Source organism: Sus scrofa, chromosome 6, assembly GCF_054392235.1.
Source record: "Sus scrofa isolate SSC_HxYL_T2T_F1_AM1 chromosome 6, Sscrofa_HxYL_maternal_Yorkshire_Landrace_v2.0, whole genome shotgun sequence".
NCBI lineage: Eukaryota > Metazoa > Chordata > Mammalia > Artiodactyla > Suidae > Sus > Sus scrofa.
Genome location: NC_139388.1, coordinates 74,616,810 through 74,632,372, shown reverse-complemented (window position 1 = coordinate 74,632,372; position 15,563 = coordinate 74,616,810). Strand labels below are relative to the sequence as shown.

General features: G+C 54.0%; 1 protein-coding gene across 1 annotated transcript in view; it reads left to right on the top strand.

The window, feature by feature from the left end:
• The window catches only part of CLSTN1 (calsyntenin 1), a 77,598-nt gene extending 62,115 nt beyond the window's left edge, over nt 1–15,483 (top strand). Inside the window, exons 10-19 of the mRNA XM_021095293.2 lie at nt 3,789–3,951; nt 7,909–7,965; nt 9,106–9,263; nt 10,313–10,461; nt 10,762–10,988; nt 11,509–11,679; nt 11,949–12,094; nt 13,117–13,252; nt 13,560–13,744; nt 13,919–15,483. Of these exons, the coding sequence (XP_020950952.2) occupies nt 3,789–3,951; nt 7,909–7,965; nt 9,106–9,263; nt 10,313–10,461; nt 10,762–10,988; nt 11,509–11,679; nt 11,949–12,094; nt 13,117–13,252; nt 13,560–13,744; nt 13,919–14,113 (1,587 nt within the window). The 3' untranslated portion in view covers nt 14,114–15,483. The remainder of the gene's footprint in view (nt 1–3,788; nt 3,952–7,908; nt 7,966–9,105; nt 9,264–10,312; nt 10,462–10,761; nt 10,989–11,508; nt 11,680–11,948; nt 12,095–13,116; nt 13,253–13,559; nt 13,745–13,918) is intronic.
• Nucleotides 15,484–15,563: the final 80 nt, after the last annotated feature.

Sequence of the window (15,563 nt, the reverse complement as noted above, 5' to 3'; positions counted from 1 at the left end):
AGGCTAGGGGTCCAACCGGAGCTGTAGCCACCGGCCTACGCCAGAGCCACAGCAACGCAGGATCCGAGCCGCGTCTGCAGCCTACACCACAGCTCACGGCAACGCTGGATCATTAACCCACTGAGCAAGGGCAGGGACCGAACCCACAACCTCATGGTTCCCAGTCGGATTCGTTAACCACTGCGCCACGACGGAAACTCCTACATCCATCGGTTCTTTCTCAGAAACCCTTACAAGTTTTTGCAAGACACTAAGAAACGTGTTATCCAGGAAAAAATGCTTTGCCACGTAGGTAGATGTGGTAGGTGCAGTTCTGTTTTCGTCATCATAGTCGGTATTCACACATGGAGTTTCTCCTGGTCACATGTTTTAGAAACTTTATGATGGAAAATTTCAAACATCTGAACACATAGACAGAGTCGTGTAAGGAACAAGCCCACACACCCTTGCCCTAGTTCAGTCATTATCAACTCTTGGTCAGTCTTGTCTTATTGTTACCTCCCATGTTAATGATTTTGTGGTCTCCATCCAGTGGTCATGTTGTCTCATAGATTTTTGTGTTCACACTTTGTTTGTTGGCATCAGAATCCAAGTAAGGGCCATACATTGTAATCAGTAGGTCTTTTGTGTTTATTTCAGCCTATCTAGGTTTTTCTCTTCTTTCCTGGCATTTACTTAGTGACAAGATCAGACTTTTGTCCCACAGAGTTTCCCGTAGTTCAGATTTGGCTGCTTACCTCCCAGAGGGGGTCGTTTAACACGCTCCTCTTTCTTCTTTATACCTTGTAAATGGGGTATGAGCTCTACAGGCTCCATCAGAATGGGGTGTCTGTGATTCTGATCTGCTTGAGCTCTGTGTCCGCTTTGTGATTTAAGGAGCTGTCAGTGGTCAGTGTCACCATCCTTGTAGCACTTGATCTTTGGTCATTTGGATCCTAGGAAGTGTGTTCCCAGGAAGGGCTCATGGCAGCAGTTAATGCCTGAGTTCTTACCTGTTGTTTGAATATTGTCTGTGGCCTTTATATGAAGGTCACTCTGGCTGGATGTCACCTCTCGGGCTCAGATTTAAGGTTTCCAAGAACAGAAAATTTCTCTCTTCATTTACTTCCTTAAAATGTTGCTATTGGAGTTCCCTGGTGGCTCAGTGGGGTGAGAATCTAGCATTGTCACTGCTGTCACTGCTATGGTGTATGTTCAATCCCTGGCCTGAAAACTTCTATGGGCTGAGGGTGCAGCCATTAAACAAACAAAATACCCCAAACTTTTGTGGGGGGTTGAGCTGCAGTCATTTCCCCCCTCAGTTTTGTTTTTGTTTTTGTTTTTTTGGCTTTTAGGGTCGCACCAGCGGCATATGGAGGTTCCCAGGTTAGGGGTCGAATTGGAGCTATAGCTGCCAGCCTACACCACAGCCACAACAACATCAGATCCAAGCCGCCTCTGGGACCTACACCACAGCTCATGGCGATGGCAGATCCTTAACCCACTGAGCGAGACCAGGGATCAAACCTGCGTCCTCATGGATACTAGTCAGATTCGTTTCCGCTGCGCCACGACGGGAACTCTCCTCCCTCAGTTTTACGTGGAATTGGCTTTCCTACAATTGGCAAAGAAAGTTGGTCAACGTGAATTTTTTTTCCCCCCGGCTTTAGGTTTCCATCTCTCCCTTTTGTTGTTTTCATAAAGTGTTGAAAAAAAAATGTGGCCTCACACCCTCTGGTATCTCCTGGATTAGAACCTGTTGCTTTTTTCCACCTGACTTTCAGCTTTCACGTACTTAACCGTGCCAACAGCATTGTTGTGGGTGTTGTCTGTGGTTTGGGGTTTACTCTCCGAATCACCATGTTTTCAAGAAAATTATGCTAACTCTAATTTTTCTTTCTTTTTTTGGCTATACTCATAGTATGCAGAAATTCTCAGAATATGCTCATGGATTTTGACCAAATACTACTGAGATATAAATGCAGTGTTATTCTACTAATACCCTAGAAACCTGCAACATTTTTAAAAACTGGGAATAGTTCCTGGATGGCCTAGTGGGTTAAGGATCCAGCATTGTCACTCCTGTGGGTCGGGTTTGATCCCCCACCCAGGCGTTTTTGCATGCCATGGGTACGGCCAAAAAAAAAAACCCACCAGCTGGGGGTGTAACATAAATTACTTTCTGAAGGAGCTTATTATTACAGAATTTGGGTTTTTTCTTTTTAGGGTCGCACCCACAGCATATGGAAAGTTCCCAGGCTAGGGGTCAAATCAGAGCTGTAGTCGCCAGGCTACACCACAGCCACAGCAACGCCAGATCCGAGCCCTGTCTGTGACCTGCACCACAGCTCACTGCAACGCCAGATCCTTAACACACTGAGCAAGGGCAGGGATCGAACCCACAACCTCATGGTTCCTGGTCGGATTCGTTAACCACTGAGCCACGATGGGAAATCCCCTGCAAACACTTTAATCTCTAGCTTTCTTTTTTTTTTTTTTTTTTGTCTTTTTGCTATTTCTTGGGCCGCTCCCGCGGCATATGGAGGTTCCCAGGCTAGGGGTCTAATCGGAGCTGTAGCCACCAGCCTACGTCAGAGCCACAGCAACGCAGGATCTGAGCCGCGTCTGCAACCTACACCACAGCTCACGGCAACGCCAGATCCTTAGCCCACTCAGCAAGGGCAGGGACCAAACCTGCAACTTCATGGTTCCTAGTCAGATTCGTTAACCACTGCGCCACAACGGGAACTCCCCCCAGAACTTGTTTTAAATAAAGACTTAAACTAAAGTTAAGATCTTATCTGTCCGCAGTGAATTACTGTACAATTCCTTTATTTAGAAATATGTGATTATACATTTATATACACACGTATTGTTCGTATGTGAGAAACATATTTGTAATGTTGGAGGTTTGGATTTTTCCTCAAGCTTATAGGGAGCAGTTTTCTTTTGGGGTTAATTAACCTTTGGTAATTGCTTCATTCATTTTGATGTCTCTGGTCTATTGAAGCTCTCGATTTCTCCTTGCTTCAGTTTCTTCGAATTTGGAGGGAAATTAGGCAAGCTTTTTGGAGATAACATTTTTAGAAATGTCATATCCCAGAGCATCCCCTTCTCTGCCCGCCCTGTTCTTGCCCACCTGCGTCTTTCCCCAAAGCCAGCAGTCAGGGAATCCAGACCCGATGAGAGCCTTGGAGACTGCAGCCCCCCACCCGCAGCCTAGCACTCTTCTCTAGATAGGGCAAAGGAGGGTCTGGTCTGCCTCCGGCTCCGTGTGCACCGGTGCTTTGCTGGGGGTCTGTGACGGGGTGCTGCTCCTTCGTGATGGGAGAGGAGCGTGGTTTCATTTGGGCATCTGTACGGTGTGTCCTATTTGTCTAGACCAGCCATCACCTTTGAACTGAAAAAGAAAATGCACCTGCCCCAGTGGGCCCCGCTGTGAGGCTGGAGGCCTTTTGCATTTTGAACCAGAAGAGGACAGGCCAGCCCAATGGGTGGTGTCCCTCCAGCGGATGCTTGAAGTTCCTGGGGCCCCACCCTTGGCAGAAGAGCTGCCTGTTTGGGGCCTTGTCACGTGACCCCCCACCCCCCACCCTGGGTCGGAGATGTCCCAGAGATGGTGGTGTCGCCTCGGCCCTTTGGGGAGAGATGTGCAATGGATGTTTTCCTTGTTTTGAATCTTTTCCTTCGTAGGAAGACGGAGATTCCTCGCGGGTGCTTTTCACCGTGTCCAGTTGTGTGGCTGTCATTGCTGTGTCCTTGGGTGAGCGGGAAGGTGACATTTCATACTTATGCCCTTGGCCTCGTAGGTCTGTGACGAGGAGTGGCACCACTATGTCCTCAACGTGGACATCCCAAGCGTGGTGCTCTACGTGGACGGCGCTTCTCACGAGCCCTTCTCTGTGACTGAGGATTACCCGCTTCACCCGTCCAGTATTGAAACGCAGCTCGTAGTCGGGGCTTGCTGGCAAGGTACGGTCGCGGTCACCAGCCCTGGGTTGCCCCCGGGTCTCAGGAATCCTGTCACTCGTCTCTGCTGTGTTGGTGCCAACAGGCTCTTCCCAGCATCTCCAGGGCACCCACCCCCCGTCCTGTCCTCTCCTCTCCTTTATCTTTTCATCCCCTTTTCACCCCCCTTCTGGGGGCACTGCTACTGTCCGGCGGCGGGGCAGCTCTGTGTACAGTGCTCCCCAAAGGCATAGAGGGACTGGAACACGTTTCCCGGGGACCCAGGAGGGAGCCCTGCAGAGAGGGGACAGTGTCACTGTTCTTAGGTTAATCTGTTTGTTGGAAAGTTTACAAAAACAAAGAGGCAGCCCTCAGGCACAGGCATGTGAGTTGTTTGGGTCCTGAGGGTGGTCCGAGTACTGAGCACTTGATCATCTGGTGGGAGCACCTTCACCTGCAGCGAGGCCTGCGATGGGGAGGGTCCCACAGGCGGGAGCAGGACCGGATGTGACGACAGCCACCAGCGAGATAAGACCTTTTATTCTTGTTTTCATTGGCAGGCTGTGTGCCGATGACTTTACTACGCACACTGTCTCGTTAAGTCTAACAATAAATCCGTGGGGCAGAAGCTCTTTTTATCCCTACCTCAGAGCTGAAAAGCTAAGGAGCAAACCACGTTACCCGCTGGGATTTGAACCCGGGCCGATGGCCCACCAAGCTGGGGTGTCGACCTTTTCTGTGCCATGGAGCCATTGATTGGGACCCCTTCTCAGGAAAAGTTCTTATTAATCTATAAAATAAAACATAGAGGACTTCAAAAGCATCAAATCAAATGGAAATACAATTACAAAGTACTAAATTTGTAACCATAAAAGACCCAGACTTGCCAAAGCAATCCCGAGGAAAAAGAACAAAGCCAGAGGCATAGCCCTCCCAGACCTCAGGCAGCACTACAAAGCTTCCATCATCTAAACAGCATGGTTATTGGCACTAAAACAGCCCTATGGACCAATGGGACAGAATATAGAGAGCCTAGAAATAAATCCACACACCTGTGGACAGTGACTCTTCAACAGAGGAGGCAAGACAGTCTCTTCAGCAGGTGGTGTTGGGAACGCAGGACAGCCACATTCCTGGAAATCAATGAACCTAGAGCACACCCCACACCACACACAAATATAAACTCAGGGAAGTTCCCCTGTGGTGCAGCAGGTTAAGGATCTGGTATTACCACAGCTGTGGCACAGGTTGCAGCCGCAGTGCAGGTTCGATCCCTGGCCTGGGAGCTTCCACATGCAGTGGGTGTGGCAAAATAAATACATAAAATAAACTCCAAATGTCCCAAAGTGCTAAATTTGTAAAGCAGTAATAATACCTGTGCTGCTTTATTAGCACATGAAGATCCGGCAAGTCCATCACCTGCCAAGCGTAGCGAGGGCCTCTGTGACAGTGCTTGTCACAAAGATGGGCAGTGATCTCTGTTGGCAAAGTCAGTTTCTGCTCCTAGTCCTATGGTTTGCAGTTGGCATTTATAACCAAGGGGAAAGACTAAATTTCGATAGTAATTTTTCCCATCCGCGTTCACGGACGTCTCTTGTCTTCCCTCAAGGTTCGTGGGCCTCCCCTCCACCCTTGCCCTTGACGCTGCATCGGGTCCCTTCACAGTGTTGCCATCACTACATGCACCTGCTGAATAGGCCTGCTTTCTCCCTTCCTATGAAAACATTGTACTTTGTATCAGGTTAGAAATTGATTAAAGAGCCGAATTTCCAAGACGGCTTTGCCACTTTTAGAATTTGAATTTCATCATGTTCTTGCAGGTCCTTTTAAATGAAAAGGAATGAGACAGCATTTCACAGTGAACCACTTGAACGAATTTCCAGTTTTAATTCTGGTGGTGGTTCACCCATGAGAAAGTAGAACGTGAGACAAGGAATGAGGAATAAATTATCAAGCACATAGGAATTTTTTAGTTGTTATTCTTTTATTTGATTATTTTTGGCCACACCCGAAGCGAGTTCCTAGGCCAGGGATTGAACCTGTGTCATAGCAGTGACAATGCCGAGTCCTTAAACCACTAGGCCACCAGGGAATTCCTTTTGTTGTTGTTCTTAAAATTTCAGTTCATGAGTTCCCTTGTGGTGCAGTGGGTTAAGGATCCACTGCTGTCACTGCAGCAGCTCAGGTCGCTGCTGTGGCTCAGGTTTGATCCATGGCCCGGGAACTTCCACATGCCATGGGCACAAACCCCAGCCCAGCCCCAAAAAAGTAAAATTTCAGTTCAAATTAGCTTCCTAATTTAAATAATGATTTTAAAAGTAAGAATAAGAATACAAGGGTGAAGGTAACTGTTGTTTGGGGTTCTGGGAATTTGGCTGCATGGGGTCGCATAAATCCCCATGTTCCATCCTGCCCCCCCTCCTCCGTTCAGGTCACAGTGTCTCTGCTGGCAAGTGGCAGCTCCTTTCACCCCCTCTCATCTCCTCTTCCTACCTCTGCCTCTCAGGATCCTTAGCCAGAAAAATATGTCTGCACTTCCAAGCCAAACACAAGTTTATAGAAATTTTAGTTAAAGAGGAGGAAGGTCTTGCTTCTCCCTGCAGCCTGGGCCGTAGGCCCCACTCAGGGCAACAGCTACAGCGCCAGTTCTGTGTGTGGGAGGGACGTAGGTGCCGCGGGCTCTGGGCTCACCTGCGCCCGCCTGGCCTCATCCCCAGCACGTCCCCACGAGGCTGCAGCACACAGTGGAGAGGCCTGTGCCGCGCGCGGGGCTGGAAAGTAGAGAGTCTATAACCCATCGCTGGGCCGTGCCTCTGCCCAGGACACGGGGTTGGGAGCCGCAGCCCCTGTGAGGCTTCGTGTCCCCAGGCCCGTCACCGATTGAGTAGGTTTCTCTGGGTGAGTTCCTCAACCCCGGACTCTCCCTTCGTGTTCAGAAAAAGTGGTTAAAAATGCCTTCTTTCCTCTGTCACTTAGAGGTCAAAGTCTAGACCGATGTGAACTCGTTTTGAACCTTCAAAAGAGACACACCTGTTCACTCCATCCCAGGCTCTGGATGCTCCCACATGGGTCCCGTTTCATTGGTATAAGTTCTTCCCCTTGCCGTGGCCCAGGGTGGGTGAAGCTTATGCCGGGGACGTCGGCCGCCACCTCGAATTGTCCTGCTTGACAGCACAGCCTGAGGAGATCAGTACATTCAGTGCCAGCTTTTACTCATCTTGTTTTATTATTATATTTAATTATTATTATCATTGCTTTTTAGGGATGCCCCTGCGGCAAAGGGAAGTGCCCAGGCTAGGGGTCCAATCAGAGCCACACCACAGCCACAGCAACGCTGGATCCTTAACTCATTGAGCAAGGCCAGGGATCAAACCCGCACCTTCATGGATACTAGTTGGGTTCGTTACTCCTCAGCTACAACGGGAGCTCCCTCGTCTTATTTTAAATCCAACCTGATGGAGTTCCTGTTGTGGCTTAGCAGTGACAAACCCAACTAGCATCCATGAGGATATAGGTTTAAGGCCTGGCCTTGCACAGTGGATTAAAGGATCCAGTGTTGCCATGAACTGTGGTGTAGATTGCAGATGCGGCTCAGATCCCGAGTTGCTGTGGCTGTGGTGTAGGCCGGCAGCTACAGCTCCGATTCGACCCCTAGCCTGGGAATCTCCATATGCCTTGGGTGCAGCCCTAAAAAAAAGACAAATAAATGAATAAATCCAACCTGTGCTTTGGCAAGAAGGCCTCTGGAAGGTGGAATAAAAGGAGGGAAAGAAGCCTGGGTGTGGTCAGTATCTCTTCGGGGAAAGGGTGACCAAGTCCAGGCTCTATCCAGGTCGAGTATTGTCCCCAGGAGGGACGAGAGGGGACCTTTTCTCTTTGTGTTTGTGTTTGGTAGCTTTTCAAAACTAATTTTCAAGGTCCAGTTTGAAGAGCCTAATAACCTCTTGGTCCTTTTCTATTGTCTGTCTTGCTTTTCTACAGAATATTCAGGAGTTGAAAATGACAATGAAACTGAGCCTGAGCCTATGGCCTCTGCAGGTTCCTGGACTTTTTTGCCTACGGTTCACTATTGTGTTTCATTTAAAAACGAGACATCAATTCATTGCACATTTCGCATGAGATGCCCACATTGCATTTTGGTCCCAGACTTTTTGAGCTGCTGCTTTGCCTTATGCTGCCCCCATTGCATCGTGGGATTTCCCTTTTCTGCCCATTCTGACCCCAGTCGAAGTGTGAGCGTCTGATGCGTTAACGCAGTGCACTAATGGAAATCTTTTTATCCACATCAAGTTTTACCCCATCCCACTGCCTGAGGCGCCCCCCCTGACATCTCATGGCAGGTTTGGGAGGCCACCTCCTGCTTCTCATGTGTCTGAACCACGAGACAGGAAAAGATTCGTGTCTGGATCGCCTGTCCTGACTGACGATACATGTTGAATCGTGTTTCTCAGCCGTCTCGATCCCCAGCGGTGGGTTACTGTCCTCCGTCCTTATCAGGACTGGACGTGCTGCTAGGCTTCTCCTCCTTCCGTGTACAGACAGCCTTTAGTTCCACCTGGTCTTGGCTCTTCGTTACCGTCTGTCAAGGGCCCCTTTCTGGGTTTTTCTTACGTCTTCACTTCCCATTTCTCCGCAGCGGTGGAGACAGGCATGCTGGGTCTTCACAAAATAGCCATATGGGCGGCCGTGACCTGAGGTTCCTAAGTGCAGGGTGGGGCTTGAAGCATCCCTTTGCCTCTCTGGTCCTGTGTGTGTGCTCGCCCCGGGTTTGTATGCAGCCCCAAGTTAGGAAAAGCAGCCCAGCGCCTGACCTAGCTGACTGTCAAGGCAGCGGTTGAGGAGGCTGGCACCGGTATAATGTCACTTGTGCATCATAGTGGCAGGTGCAGCAGAGGCCACCCTTACCAGGGACACTCATGGGGCCTCTTAGCTTCTGGGCTTTGGGCGAGGGACCCCCAGCTCCTCTCTTCTCTAGGCCACGTGCATGACCATAAACCATTTAATTTCCTCATTGTGCTTTCATGTCGATCGCAAGCCTAACAGGATCTGGTAGGAACTAACCCGCATGTCCACCCATCAAGCTGCCCCACCGGTAACACTGCATTGAAAAGTGACGGTGAGCGCCACCCTGGGCTGCGCTCATGACTTCTCTTCCCTCCCCCCAACCCTGTTCTGAAGGTGGCGATCTGCACATGACCCAGTTTTTCCGAGGTAATCTGGCTGGCCTGACAATCCGTTCCGGGAAGTTGGCGGATAAGAAGGTGATTGACTGTCTGTATACCTGCAAAGAGGGGCTGGAGCTGCACCTCCCCGAAGACAGCGGCAGAGGCATCAAGGTAACAGCCTCTAACCTGCCTGCTGAGCACTCACCTGCCCGGCACCCACGACTCCTTGACCACAAGAGCAATGGCTGTTGGCACAGGGCTGGTCTGTGATGGGTCCTGAGCTCTTTTCACTCCCAGCTCCTCCAACACCACAGGTGGAGTTTTTTCCTGCACCCATTCTCCAGCTCTCTGTACGGCAACTCCTGGAGCGTCCTGCAGTCCCGTTCAGTCCTGACACTGACGGGACACCAGATCCTACTGCCCACCAGACACCTGCCCCTCAGCTGCCAGCTGCAACTCTTGAGCCCCCCATACTCACACTTCCATCCAGCATGGCTGAAAGTCAAGGGTGCCCACGATCCCACCCTCTTTTCAGGTTCAGTCTTTTGTTAAAACTGCTCTGAAAACCCCAGAAAACACTTCACTTGCTATTCCTGGTTTATTGTAAAGGATACAGCTCAGGAACAAGCAAGCAGAAGAGGTGCCCTGAGCAAGGGGTGCGGGAGGGTGCACGGGGCTCCCACACCCCTCCCCATGCACCTGCTCCGGGCAGCTGGGTGTGTCCTGCAGTCCATCGTGTAGATACTGACCAGTGTCTCCATCTCCAGCCTCTTTCCCCGCCGCAGAGTTCAGGGCATGGGGCCGAAGGGCCAGTCTAACCACGTGGTTGGTTCCTCCGGCAACCAACCCCCATCCAGAACGTATCGAGGGCCTCACCAAGGGCCACCTCCTTGCGGTAAACTGAAAGGAGCTTGGGGGGAATAACAACAGATGCTCCTGTGACTCAGAAAATCCCAAGGGTCTTAGGAGCTGTGTGCCAGAAACCAGGAACAAAGACTAAATGAGGTATTTCCTACTCTATCACAGACGTGTTTGCACCTTAGGTGTTCGCCCTCGGATGATAGGGTCACCGTCGCTCGAATTATATGTGCTCTTCTTCTCCAAGTTGCCAGTTCCAGTCAATCCCAAGCTAATCCTCTCTGCCAGAGGGTTTGTGGTTTTGAGCTTCTTGCCATGAGAACCTTCTTCCTCTCCTCTCTTCCTCTTTGGCACCATTTCAGATCCATGCCACCCCCAGCCAGTCAGTGTTGACCTTGGAGGGAGAGGACGTCGGGGACTTGGATAAGGCCATGCAGCACATTGCCTACCTGAATTCGCGACAGTTCCCCACCCCTGGGATCCGCAGGCTCAAAATCACCACCACAGTCACGTACGTACCGATGCTTAACAGTAAACCTGACTTTGCTTCGTGATCCCGGGGAAGAAAACGTGTGTGTTTAGGTTTTTAAGACAGCCCAGCCTTCCTTCTGTAAAGCAAGGTCACCCATCACTTCCTACCAGAAAGCCTGAGTGGTGCTTATTAATGACGTCTGGGGAGCCTGCCGACACCTGCCCACAGGCAGTCGTGGAGCCCCCCCCCCCCAACTCCACCTTTATGCACCTTCGCCTGCGTGGCCTGCGCAGCTGCCTCCTAAAGCCCGGACCCCTCCCCTCCCTTCCTGGTTGGCAGGTGTTTCAGCGAGGCCACCTGCATCTCCATCCCCCCGCTGGATGGCTACGTGATGGTCTTGCAGCCGGAGGAGCCCAAGATCAGCCTGAGTGGCATCCACCACTTTGCTCGAGCAGCTTCTGAATTTGAAAGCTCGGAGGGCGTTTTCCTTTTCCCGGAGCTTCGGATCATCAGCACCATCACGCGAGAAGTGGAGCCCGAAGGGGAAGGGGACGAGGACCCCACAGGTACCAGCCCCTCTCCCTGGGATGGCCGCCTTTGCCTGGGCGTGAAACTGGGCACCCGAAACCCTCTGCCGCCGCTGACCCCCTGGCCCCTTTCCTCTGTGGTGTTGGAGACTTGATTGCTGAACGCTGTTCTTGGGTCTGCTTCTGGACTCTGACCTGTGGACCTGCGTTGGCATCTTTGGAAACCCACCTGGAGGGTCCTTTCCTCTTTTTCCGCTTGACGGCAGCGTCTAGGATGATCTTGTGGGTGGAGACCCGGGCAGACGATGCTGTCGGGGTGCTCCTGCTGGCTGCGTGGCCACAGCAGGACAGGCGCCCCCTCCCCCATTCCCAGGCCTTCCCAGCGGCCCTCCTCCTAGACGCTTAAAGCACCCCTGCTTCTGGAAGGCGACGGTCCCGCACCTCTGTCTGTGGTCCCTGAAGGGGCTCTGAGTTGAGGCCGAGCAGGCGGGCCGGCGGCTGTAACCTGTCTCCCTGGGCTCCGCAGTCTCAGCTATTTCCCGTTTGGGCCTTTTTGCAGTTCAAGAGTCACTGGTGTCTGAGGAGATCGTGCACGACCTGGACACCTGCGAGGTCACGGTGGAGGGAGAGGAGCTGAACCGCGAGCAGGAGACCCTGGAGGTGGACACGGCCCGCCTGCAGCAGAAGGGCATCGAAGTGAGCAGCTCTGACCTGGGCGTGGTCTTCACAGGTGAGCGGCCAAGCGGCCAGACCTGGAGGGTGAAAGCCCAGGCTCTGCGTGTCTCCTGCCATCGCAGAGCCTGCAGAGACCCTGGAGCAGGTGGGAAGGGGCGTGTGTTGGCTGCCCGCCCGCTCTCTCAGACCAGACAGGAAGGGGTCCTGTCCTCAGAAGAGGGGTGGTTCCGGCGTGTGGCTGGTGGCTCTGGGCCGGCCTGCAGCCTCCCTCGGCCGGCAGCCAGTGCTCCAGGCCGCAGCCACGGCGTCTTCCCTCCTGCGCAGGCGTCGACACGATGGCCAGCTACGAGGAGGTCTTGCACCTCCTGCGCTATCGGAACTGGCACACCAGGTCTTTGCTGGACCGCAAGTTCAAGCTCGTCTGCTCTGAGCTGAATGGCCGCTATGTCAGCAACGAATTCCAGGTGGAGGTGAGTGCGGGGCTCGGCTGCACAGGGCCAGCAGCACGGGGCCGGGCCTCCCCGACGGCCCTGAGGCTGGCAGACACCAAGTTTTCGAGCATTCGTGGTGGCTGCCGTTTGGGTTCATCCTGGGGAGGGTTGCCTTTTCTAGCCGAGGGGCTGCTCCAGGTCAGACCTGCAGGGGTTTGGGGTGACAGGTTCTGCCTGGGTGGGCTGAGGCTACAGGGCAGTGCCCCCCTTTTACCACCTGCCTCAGCCTAAGAGGGGCCTTTAGAGGGAGGCGGGCAAGAGCACGTGGCAGGCAGTGCCCCGGGGGGTGGGGCAGGGCAAGGTCACTTCTTGAGATTTGACGCTTCTTTCAAAAGAGCGGCACCCAGGGAACCAGGGGTTCTTCGTAGATGGCTGGCCCTGCTGTAAACCAATCCTGGGCCCGGGGCGAGGGGCGGCTGGCCCCTGAGCCTGGTCACGGTGACTCAGGCCATAATGGCCAGAGGGCACTCGTCCTGCTCTGAAACCTTTCCTGCCACCCAGAGCTTCTGTGTCGGGAGACGTGGCCCCAGGGTTCTGCTCGGCAATTGAACGCTCCACTGTGACCCCGTAGCAGCAGGGCGCTGAACTCAGGGCCGAAGCATCCTTGAGTGTTTGGTTTGAAGCAAAGGGTGGCCGATTGGAAAGCAAATAGAGGCCAAGCTGCACCCTCTTTCATGTGGCTGCGCTGTGGAGAAAAGGTGAAATGGTCTGTGTCTGGGTCTTTCCAAGGGACCCGTGGTGGTGACGGGCCAGCAGTGGTGCTGGCTTTTCTCCTCCCATCTGATGCGGCTGAGTTATTTGATGAGGTACAATAAAACTGAGCTCTGAGGACAGCGGGGCGTCTTGCGGACAGCAGGAGGGTTGTCACCACAGTCTCCTTGGCTTCTCCCGACCTTTTCCCGCCCACGAGCAAACCCACTGCGGGGGTGCTCGCCCTGTCAGCATCTCAGGTGCATTGCCACCTCCCGGACCCACGCAGGCTGCCCTCTGTCTCTGCCCAGGTGAACGTGATCCACACGGCCAACCCCGTGGACCATGCCAGCCACATGGCCGCGCAGCCGCAGTTCGTCCACCCCGAGCACCGCTCCTTCATTGATCTCTCGGGTCACAACCTGGCCAATCCCCACCCGTTCGCAGGTAGGACTGTGGGGAGAAGCCCCATGACCTCTGCCGTCCCTGCAGGCGACGGTGGATGCCCACCCCCCGCTCCGGCCAACCTGGCTCTCCCTCCACATCACCCACAAGGCAACCGAGGCGCCGGCAGAGGGCAGCGTTCCTGACCCCCGGCCACAGGGCAGGGAGGGCCCGAACCCACATTCGCACCTGGGCTGAGCCTTTCCCTGCGTGTCTGCCTGTTCCCTGGGGGCGGAGGCCGTCGGGGGCCCACTGGGAGCCCCGGGTCAGGGCTCGCCGTCCCAGCTGTCCCATCCCCTCCTCCCCGCAGTCGTCCCCAGCACCGCCACAGTGGTCATCGTCGTGTGTGTCAGCTTCCTGGTCTTCATGATCATCCTGGGGGTGTTCCGGATCCGGGCGGCCCACCAGAGAACCATGCGGGACCAGGACAGCGGGAAGGAGAACGAGATGGACTGGGACGACTCCGCCTTGACCATCACCGTGAACCCCATGGAGGTAGGTGCAGGCCCCCTTCACGCTCCTGTGCATTGCGTGGCCCGTCCGCTGACTATGTGGGGACCCTGAGAACCCCGGGGACCCGGTTCGCCCTCAGTGAGGCCAGCAGACGCTGCTGGGTGGTGAGCCGGGGCAGGGGCTGGAGTCACCGGCCCCGGGGCATTTCTTCGCCAGACTTACGAGGACCAGCACAGCAGCGAGGAGGAGGAGGAGGAGGAGGAAGAGGAGAGCGAGGACGGGGACGAGGAGGATGACATCACCAGCGCCGAGTCGGAGAGCAGCGAGGAGGAGGAGGGGGAGCACGGCGACCAGCAGACGGCCAGCAGGCAGCAGCAGCTGGAGTGGGACGACTCCACCCTCAGCTACTGAGCCGGCCGCCCCTCCGTCCCCCCACTTTCCTGCTTCAAGAGACTCCACTGTCATCTCTGCGCTCGCCCCGAGGGTCCACGGTGTACAAAGTCATTCTGGCCAGTCGGTCTGCCGACCCGCCCCCCGCCTCTGCCCCCGCTTGGTGTGTAGGACTGTAGGCCCCCCTGCTCCCACCGCCGCCGCTGCCGCCACCCCCAGGTCTCTTAAGTTATGTGAGGAGCTGACACTCCCTGTCTCGCCGCCGGAGATGCGCGGTGCCTGGACTCCTTGACAAAGGTTTAGAATTGCTCACTCCCACCTGCTAATCCTTTTTTTCCCTTTTTTTTTTTAAAGAAAAAGTTTTTATTTTTTCCAAACTAGTGCATGTATAAAATGGCAGAATGGGGGTTCATATGTAGATGAACTGACTTTTTAATATTTTGTAAATAAATTGGGACTCCTCGTGTCTTCTGTGCTAGTGTAATCCAGGGCTGGATGCAAAGTGAAGGGGCGACACTGAGCCTGGGAGGGACCAAGGCCCCTGCCCTCTCCGTCCCCCGCGGAGGTGAGGAAGGGGTGCGTCCTTCTCACAGCCCAGTGACCTCCTGGTCTCGGCGTCGGGCCTTGGCATGTGGCCGGGCTAGCGGGGGTGTGCACATCGGTGTGCTGCCTGGCAGGACGGGACCAGATCAGGGACCCTCTTGGGAGGCTGGAGATGGCCAGTCTTTTCTTTGGGATTCTGCCCATTCCTGCCTTGGCGGGAGGGGAGAGGGGGAGCTGGGGTCCCCGGCCTCGTTGCTCGCTTCTCCGAGGACTGGCAGCTCCTTGTGCAGGAACCTGGACTCGGGCGCAGCCTGGGGCTTCACCCCGAGCCCCTGTCCACCTCCTTGCCGTGGGAGCACACGGCAATCTCACGGTCGGTGCAGACCCTCTGAGCGCTTGGTTTGGAGACGCCAGCAGGCCTGAGGGATCTGCAGATTTGCTGAAACGACACCCCATGGCCCCAAGGCAGTGCTCGACTCCCCGTCCTCCGCAGAGTCCTGGGGTCAAGCCCACGCCCAGCAGGTGGGGTAGGGCAAGGGAAGCTAAAACCCCTAAAGCCCTCGGGTTTTCAGTAACATGTAAAACTTTAATTTCTAAAACGGGGGGAGATAATTTTGAACACTGTTCTGTGATCATAACTGCTAGTTTCGAGGACACTGCCAGCTGTCCTGCGTCCTGTGTGGCCATCCCCCCATGTGCTGTCGCTGTAGCTGCTCTGTTTAGACAATGGGTAGACGCTCTGTGGAGGCGGGCCCGTCTATAGCCGCCGCGGTGTCACTTTTCAGATGTGTATATTGATGATAGGTCAGAAAGTGTATACACTACAATAAAGTCTGGTTCTAACTCCAGTGAGAGAGTGGGTTGTTTTTTGCCTTGTTTTCTTTGTCTGGTCCCACCCATGGCACAAGGAAGTTCCCAGGCCAGGAGT